Source organism: Nicotiana tomentosiformis, chromosome 9 (genome assembly GCF_000390325.3).
Source record: "Nicotiana tomentosiformis chromosome 9, ASM39032v3, whole genome shotgun sequence".
In the NCBI taxonomy this organism is placed as follows: domain Eukaryota; kingdom Viridiplantae; phylum Streptophyta; class Magnoliopsida; order Solanales; family Solanaceae; genus Nicotiana; species Nicotiana tomentosiformis.
Genome location: NC_090820.1, coordinates 2,317,916 through 2,327,453, shown reverse-complemented (window position 1 = coordinate 2,327,453; position 9,538 = coordinate 2,317,916). Strand labels below are relative to the sequence as shown.

The following is a 9,538-nucleotide window of genomic DNA, read 5'->3' as shown; positions in this document are numbered from 1 at the left end:
ACTGGAGCTGGCTCTGCCACAGGCACCTCACCCTGTTCCTCAATAATGGGATTCTCTGCTGGATCCACTGGCGGCATAATCAAAATAGTCCTGGGACGTCCTCGCCCTCTCCCACGGGCTGGAGCCCTCCCTCGGCCTCTGCCTCGGCCTCTAGCAACTGGGGGAGTAGCTCTTCCCTGGTCTGGAATCTCATTAGAGCGTGTTCTCACCATTTGTAAGAGAATAAGGGAAGGATATTTAGTACTACATCAATTGCACGATGGAATATGAAGAAAGGTAGTTTCCTAACACCATATAGCCTCTCGAAGATAAGTACAGACGTCTCCGTACTGATCCGCAAGACTTTATTAGGTCTGCTCATAACTTGTGAGACCTACGTGAACCTAGGGCTCTGATACCATGTTGTCACGACCCAATTTCACCTATAGGTCGTGATGGCGCCCAACACTACAGCTAGGCAAGCCAACTAATAAGTCAAACATACATTGGTTAAACTTTTATTCCAAGAAAATAATAAAATACCAAATTTTACCAATGTATGTGCCAAGACCCGGTGTCACAAGTGCATGAGCATCTAGTAGATTATACAAAACTTCAAATACTGTCTGAAATGAAATAGACAGAATATAAATATAAAAAGAGACACTGGTAGCTGCAGAACGGCTCAGAAAGACAGCTCACCACTATGCCTCAGGATGACGTGGGTATGTGATGATAGGTCCTCCACTAGTACCTGTCTCAGACCCTGCACAAAAAGTGCAGCAAGTGTAATATGAGTACGTAAACAACGTGTACCCAGTAAGTATCAAGCCTAATCTCGAAGTGGTAGAGACGAGATGGCCGACTTTGACACTCACTATGGGTCAATAATAATAACTGAAATATAACTAGAATTTTTAAATCAGCATGATTTACAAAATTTACAATAATTTATTTAATCAACAGAGATAATCAAATTTCTTCAAATGTAACAATTCTCAATATATTAATTAAATTCCTTCAATTCAGAAAAATTCTAATTTATCAATTAAATCTCATTTACAGGAGTAACAATTAATTCCATAAACAAGCAAGAATAATAATTCATTAAATTCCAAGAATTTTCCAAGTAATTAATAAGCTTCTCAAGCTGAAATAAATTATTAAAGTATCGTGTAATTATTATTATTAAGCACGATTTCTGCCAAGGACGTACGACCCGATCCAGAGTGTCGTGTACACTGCCGAGGGATGTGCGGCGAGATCCATAGATGCATCTATCCTGCCGAGGCGTTCGGCCCGCTCCACAAGAAAGGAGGACATTTTCTTATGTGCCTCCGGAAGGAGAGTATATTTATTATAAGACAAATTTGGGAGGAGAACAATTTCTTTTAACAATTAATTGATTAAAACAGACAATCAAGCCTATGAGATTTCCATCCTTTAATATCTTTATCTAACAATTTACAATATATTCATATAGATATCAATTAATGTAAACAAATCAAAGAATACAATTTACACAAGTAAGGCATGTTTTGAGTCCTAAACTACCCGGACTTTAGCATTTAATAGTAGCTACGCATGGACTCTCGTCACCACATGCGTACGTAGCCCCCACAATTTAGCAACAATTGTTTAATTTTAATCACCTATGAGGTAATTTCCCCCTCAGAAGATTAGACAAGAGACTAACCTCGTCTTGCTCCAATTTAATCCACAATTTTGCCTTTTCCACGATTATCCAACTCTGTCTGGCTCGAATCTAGCCAAAATAATTCGATACAATCACTAAAAATTATAGGAAATAAATTCTATAAGGAAATACTACATTTTTAATAAAAATCCCGAAATTAATTAAAATTTCATCCGCCGGGACCACATCTCGGAATCCAGCGAAAGTTATGAAATCCGACAACCCATTCAATTACGAGTCCAACCATACCAGTTTCACTCAAATCCAACTCCGAATCGATACCGAAATCTCAAAATTTTGTTTCTATGAGATTTTTAAACTTTTCTAAATTTCAATCTCAAAACACTAATTTATGGTGAAAATAATGATATACTTGTATATGTAGACTAAATCCGAGTTAGAATCACTTACCCCAATATTTTTCCCTTGAAAATCTGTCAAAAGTCGTCTCCGCTCAAGCTCAAGTTCGTCAAAAATGGAAAATGGGACGAATGCCCTCTTTTTATAAAACTGCCCAGCAGCCTTCGGAACTGGTACTCGAACTGGGCCTCGATCGGGGCTTCGATCACAGGCTCGAGCCTGGATCTCGGTCATAGCCTCGATCAGGGCATCGAGGTTGGGCCTTCGATCATAGCCTCGATCATGGCATCGAGCTTGAGCCTTCGATCAGGGCATCGAGCATGGGTCTCGATCCTAGCCCTCGAGCCTTACCTTCGATCATGCTCTCGAGCTTTGCCTTCGATCGAGGCTTCGATACTGAGCCTTGTCCCTGGCTTCAACTCAGGCCTCGATCGTGGGCTCGATATCTGAGTTCGATCTGGGGCTCGATCACAGCCCAGAATATACAGCAGAAGAGAAAAATTGCAGCATCTTTTTAAGTCCAACTTTTGATCCGTTAACCATCCGAAACTCACCCGAGGCCCTCGGGACCTCAACCAAATATACCAAAAAGTCCTAAAACATCATACGAACTTAGTCGAACCTCTAAATCACATAAAACAATGCTAAAACCATGAATCATACCCCAATTCAAGCTTAATGAAACTAAGAGTTTTCAACTTCTACATTCAATGTCGGAACCTACCAAATCAACTCCGATTGATCTCAAATTTTACACACAAGTCATAAATTATATAACGGAGCTATAAAAATTTTCGGAACTGGATTCCGACTCCGGTATCAAAAAGTCAACTCATCGGTCAAACTTCCAAACTTAAATTCTTGTTTTTAGCCATTTCAAGCCTAATTTAACTACGGACTTCCAAATAAAATTCTGAGCACGCTCCTAAGTCCAAAATCACCATACAGAGCTGTTGGAATCATCAAAATTCTATTCCGGGATCGTTTTCTCAAAATGTTGACCGAAGTCAAACTTAGCACTTTAAGGCCAACTTAAGGAACCAATTGTTCTGGTTTCACCTCAAACACTTCCAAATCCCGAACCAACCATCCCCGCAAGTCATAAATCATTACAAGCACCTACGGAAAGTTTTATTTTAGGGAACATGGTTCTAAAAGTTAAAATGACTGATTGTGTCATTACACCTTTATCCCAAAGGGATATCCTATGAATACATGTGGCGTTGTTTTGGGCTCAAATTTGTCCCTATGCACCTTAGGTGTAGTAGGATAACAAAGACAACCAAAACTTCTTAAACGAGAGTAGTTGGATTTCTTATTGTACAAAAGTTCAAAAGGACATTTGTTATTTAGGTAGGTGGTAGGCAATCTATTAATTAGGTAGGTGGCTGTCAAAATGCATTCTCCCCAATATTTGATTGGCAATTTGGATTGAAACATAAGTGCCCTAGCAGTTTTAGGAGGTACTCATGTTTCCTTTCCACTACCCCATTTTGTTATGGTGTGTAGGGGCAAGTTTTCTGATGAATGATGCCTTTGGATTGGTAGAATGTGGTAGCTTCATAATTGGTGAACTCCAGCCCATTATCTAATCTGATGGTCTTAACATATGTGTTAAATTGATTTTCAATCATGGTTATAAAGGCCTTGAGGGTTTGGAGAGCATTACTCTTGCAACTTAGCAAATGTGTCCAAGTGGACCTACTGAAATCATCCACTAGTGTGAGGAAATACTTGTAATTATCATAAGTGTTGACATGGTAGGGACCCCATATGTCAACATGTATCAACTCAAATGTTTTGGTAGAGATACTAGTTCTTTGTGGGAAAGGAAGTCTAGCTTGTCTAGCTATGGGGCAAATTGAACAAATAAATGGTTGTCTGGGGTGAGAAAGGTACAAGTATGGAGGATATTCTCTTCATTTTGACAAAAGGAACATGACCAAGCCTATTGTGCCACAAGAGATTTACATCATACTTATCAAAAACAACTGAGGACTCATTCTTATTATTGTGAGTGAATGTATTTACATTTGATGAAAGATGATATGAATGAGTAGGACTTCTGCAGCCTTCACTATTTACACTAGTAGTGGAAAAATAGTTGCAACAAGAACCAGATACATCAAGATTTGAGAAAGTGCTTTTACCCTTTAGACATCTGGAACACATATAGTACAGTTCCTCACTGCTACTACCAATCACTTGAGGTCTCTTCACTAAAGGGGCCTGTAACAGACACAATGCATTAGTAAAGAGCACAATATATTTAAGATGTACTGCAAGAGAGTGGGCAGATATTAGGTTATACTTGAAAGAAGGGACATAGAGGACTTTGTGTAGGATGATATCAGGACTAAGTATCACATCTCCAAATTCAATTACCTTCACCCTATATCCATTTGGTAGGCTAATCAATAAGGTATATGGTAGAGTAGTGATGTTGCTAAGTGCAGTCCTATTAAAAGCCATGTGGTTAGATGCTCATGAGTCTATGATCCAAAGGTCAGACTTTGATTCAAAGTATTTGCATGATGGTTTGTCAAAATCAATAGAAGAGGTGCAGACCACAATACCTGCAAAGTTGATAGCAACATTAGTGATGTTGGCATTGTTAGATGATCCTCCTATATTGCCTGTCTGAAAGTGCTGCAGAAGACTCATTATCTACCCATACTGCTCCCTTGTTAGGTTGACATTTTGATTCTCATCATGTGCTACTGAATCATCTTCCCTCTCATGAAGAAAATCAGTTGGAACTCCATGTACATTTGCCACAACTCCTTTTCCTCTGTTGAACTTGTGACCCTGAGTCTTACTTGAGTTGTTATTCTGATTGAACTGCGGGCCCGATTATAATTATGATTGTTGTATGAGTTGCCTTGGGGATACCCATGTAACTTGTAATATTTTTCCTTTGTGTGACCAGGTCTCTTGCAATAGTCACAGAATGGGAGACCTCTGTTGTTCGAAGTGTAATGTGTCTTGAAATTCCTAGCTCCAAATGGACTTTGGTGTTGTGTAGGTGTAGCATTCACATGTAATGAAGTAGACTCAAGGTTCAGTTGATTACTTGGACTGAACTCCCTTTGTTTCTCTTCTTGTATCAGGAGAGAAAAAACTTGTGCTAAAGATGGCAGGGGTTTCATCATCAAGATGCTTCCTCGCACTATTGTATAGATCTCATTTAGGCCCATCAAAAACTGGATGAGACATCGATCGTGTTCTGCTTTGTGCATCGTCTCTTTTGATCCACATGTGCAAATGCAGCTGCACTGAGACTTAGCACTCAATGTGTTTAGTTATTCCCACAATCTCTTCATTCGTGTGTAGTAGGCAGTGATATCCAATGAGCCCTGAACAAGGTTGTTGATCTCTTTTTGGATCTGATATAACTTTGCTCCATTTGTTTGATCATATCGGTCTTCCAGCTCCATCCATAACTCGACAGAGTCATTTACATACTCAACGCTATCAGAAATATCCTTTGCGAGGGAATTGAGAATCCAGGAGGTCACCATATCGTCACATCTTTCCCATTGGCAAAATTGAGCTGAATTAGGGCTAGGTTTCCTACATTCCCCATTTATGAACCCTAGCTTGTTCTTGACTGACAGAGCTCGTAATACACTTCTTCTCCAAGATCTATACCACATTCCATCGAATGGAACCGGTACTAACATTGCTCCAGGACAGTCCGATGGATGAATATACAGAGGACTGATCGCATCGATGACCGGCTAGTCATTTCTGGTCGCATCAGGTGTTGTTTCTTCGCTTTGATTCATGAACATTAGAAAGGTTCTAATCGATGAAATTAACCAGTGTATCAACTGATTTTGTGAGGAGATAGATCGATTTCACTGAAGAACTCCAATTAGTGTGAAAATCTCAGCATGAATCGAGGAATCGAAAAACCCTATAATTCGAAAAAGAGAGAAGAGGATTTTGCGATACTTAAAGCGGAATTCTGGTAGACTTCGATTAGATATGTTCAACTGGGCTCTGATACCATATTGAGATCTGCTTGGGACTGAGAAAATCAAGCTCATGCAAGACCTCCAATGGAGGTTCTAGAGACTTCTCAGAAAACATAGATAAAGAGAGAAAGAAAGAGTAAAAGATGGAACATGAAAAATGATATTCTACTTTCTCATTATTGCTGTAAAATGTAAAGTGTGTATATATGTACATGTACACGTATATATGATAGCTAATACAACTACTAATTGTGTATGACTAACTGTGTAACTAACTACTAACTACTAACTGTACAGCTGTGCAATACAATACCAATATACAATATCAATACAAGTACATGTAATACAATAATTTAAGACTATTCTCAATAAGGTACATGTTCTAATTAGTCCCATGTGGTACACATAATAGAAAGAAAATATATTATCAACATACTATATAAGTTAAGCCACAAACATATATTTTAACTAATTTGAACATGAGACCAGTTAGTCCCTAACATATCTACTTTGTCTAGTTAACCATTAAGCCCTATCTTCGAGGGAAAAAAAAAAAAAACCTATTTTCCCTTTTTGTTTTCCAAATAAGTGTTTGACTTCTATAAAACATAATTTATATCTTACGAGACTGTATACGGTCAAAATTATTTTCAACCTTCGTATGATTGATGAAGATGGACCGAAGAGCATATTCATAATATCGAGGTGAGATTCGAAGAAAGCACGAACAAGCTTCGAGTATCGGAGTCAGGTTAAATACCGAGCTCGACGTCATTATCGAGATCGAGGCCAAATCAAACTTTACTAAGAAGCAGCGGAATCGAGCCTAAGGACCAGAGGCCAACCAATACCGAACCTAAGTCAATACTGAACCCCGAGTCGGCATCGAGCTCAAACTTACATAGAGCTCTAAAACCAATACCGACCAATACCGAGTCCGATCAATATCGAGCTCATGGACAAGAACCGTTACAGCCGCACTAAGGGAGAGAATCTCGGTGGGAATTAGGAAAAAACTGATTTATCATGGGTTCTCCACTATGTATTTTAATTATATCTAAAGTAGGATCCCCCACTATAAAAGGGATAGCTATATTTCTGTAAAAGGACAGGTTTTTTGGCATACATTGTAACTCAGATATTATACACTCCTCTATTGAAGAATTATCCTTTTTTAGCTTCATAGATTGATTTATCTTGCTTAACCCATAAATTATCCTCTTGACAACTTTGCTTATTATTCATTCTTTACAGTCAATATTCGATATTTCTATTTACTCTTATGATTTGTGTCAAATTATACCACTTGCCCTTAGAACTACGTACAAATTCAACTCTATTCGTTTTTCGGGTAAACAGACACTAAACCACTAGAACAACAGAAAAATACATCATCTATTGTGAAAATGTAAAAATAGTAGTTCATATAGTTATGTCTTAAAACTCATACAATAAAAAAAATACAATATTCAAAAAAATAGAAAAAAACACTGAACAAAAAAGGAGATATCCTATATTGTAATTGAATGAACAAAGAACGACAATGAAAAAGCATATTTTAGGGAAGAAATGACAGTAGTGTGTCTTCATTTATAATAACCAAATCACACTCATGAAAGAAAAATCCACGAAATTTTACACAAACAAATGATTAGTATTATATATCTGCATTTACACACCCAAAAGGAAAAAGATGAATAATGTTAAACCTAATATTTTTTAATTATATCATTACCGCAGTCTAAGAATTTTGTATACATGTTTTCAAGATTTTTAACAAGCAGCCTTGAATTTAAAATGAACATTATACCTTGAAAGAAGTGTTGTATCTAAGTTTCAAGGATGACAAGTATACAAAACTAATAGTATACAAAACTAATACCTATCTAATTGTGACTGTAGAGATCAAAGGCATCAACGCTGATGCAACCTATCAAAAAAAAAAGCTGCAATTCACATAAAACAAAGATCAAGAAGAAAGGACAAAAGATATGGGAGACAAGTTGGGTGGAAAACATATTTTAGTGGGAGACAATTGGAAGTGGTAATTCTTATCATCAAGCACTCCTTGGATTAATTAAACCCCACCAAATGAAGACCATCTGACATGCGCCCATCTTCAAAGGAAGTATGAACCATCTCGGTATGGAACAGTGCACTCCATAGTTTAAAAAACCTCCAAACCATCTCTCTCAGTATGGAACAGAGCACTCCAAGAGCACTCCATGAAGAAGTCAGAGACACTCTGCTCGAATCCAACACTCAGTTCTTTGAAAGAATCAGAGACACCTTGCTGGAATAAAATACATACACACAACAATGCTTGCCTATAAGGTCACTGGAAAACTCAAGCAGTGAATGCGCAACTACAAACACTGTCTTCTAAGTCTTTCCAAATCTAAGTACAAATACTGTATTCTTAAGTTTACAAGTGCCATAAAAGATAGAGGGAGTTAGAATACAAAAGAGAGTTTTGTCAACATCCAGAAATCATTGTTGCTAAATATCATTGGTGGTGAACGAGTCAAAACCATCATTATTGTAATTCTTTATCAAGATCTAAAAGAACCCTTGTGACCCAAGGGAAATTGGACCTAAGTACCACACCGGTACTGAACAAGTATAAAAACTGTCGTGTCTTGCATTGTCTTAAAATTTATTGCATTCATCTCTATCTTATCTGCGCACTATACGAAAACTAGTCGACTAAACCAAACCTTAGTCAACTGAGTTTTAATAGTCCAACAATTCATCCCCCCTCTTGTATTTTCAATTGGTATCAAAGCCTGACTCACAAACTTTGCTTAACAGCTAGTGAGAAAAATATTACAGGATCAAACACAGTCGTCGGTATATTATTTCAAGAAGGAACCTCTCAGGTACGACCTCCATACTTCAACGGACAATATTTTTCTCATTGGAAAGTTTGCATGGAAACATACACTATGTCATATGATATCAAAGTTTGGCGTGTTATTAAAAAGGGAAATCTTTCAATTCCACCAAAAAAAGATTAAAATGATCAAATTATTGTATCAACTGATCCACTTGACTTGGATGATTACACTGATGAACAAGCTGTTGTTATAACTGTGAACGCAAAGGAAAAAAAATCTATTGTATAATGCTATCAATGGAGAAGAGTATGAAAAAATTTTAAGCTGTGAAACTACCAAGGAAATGTGGGATAAATTAAAAATCACATATGAGGGAACCAACAAGGTAAAAGAAACAAGGATCAATCTTCTAGTTCGTGACTATGAGCTATTTCAAATGAAGGATGGAGAATCAGTGGAGGAAATATTCTCCAGGTTCAGCAAAATCCTTGGAGATCTAAAATTATTTGGTAGACCAATAAAAAATGGAGAATAGGTCAGAAATATCCTTAGAAGTCTACCCATAATCTGGCAGCCCAAAGTTATTGCTCTAGAATGTCAAGACCTTGATAAAATATCCTATGATGAACTTAGAGGTGATTTAATTGACTTTGAGAAAACTCATTTGGACAGACAAATTCAACAAT

At 37.4% G+C, this 9,538-nt stretch overlaps 2 protein-coding genes across 2 annotated transcripts; both read right to left on the bottom strand.

The window, feature by feature from the left end:
* Positions 1-3,880: 3,880 nt before the first annotated feature.
* Positions 3,881-5,274, bottom strand: LOC138899527 (uncharacterized). Its single transcript, XM_070186063.1, has 4 exons — positions 4,928-5,274; positions 4,713-4,826; positions 4,421-4,493; positions 3,881-4,264 (listed from the first exon to the last, which is right to left on the bottom strand). The coding sequence occupies exons 1-4, from the start codon at positions 5,272-5,274 to the stop codon at positions 3,881-3,883; spliced, it is 918 nt and encodes a 305-aa protein (XP_070042164.1).
* Positions 5,275-5,337: 63 nt separating this feature from the next.
* LOC104089421 (uncharacterized) lies at positions 5,338-5,718 on the bottom strand. Its single transcript, XM_009594313.1, has one exon. The coding sequence runs from the start codon at positions 5,716-5,718 to the stop codon at positions 5,338-5,340; it is 381 nt and encodes a 126-aa protein (XP_009592608.1).
* Positions 5,719-9,538: the final 3,820 nt, after the last annotated feature.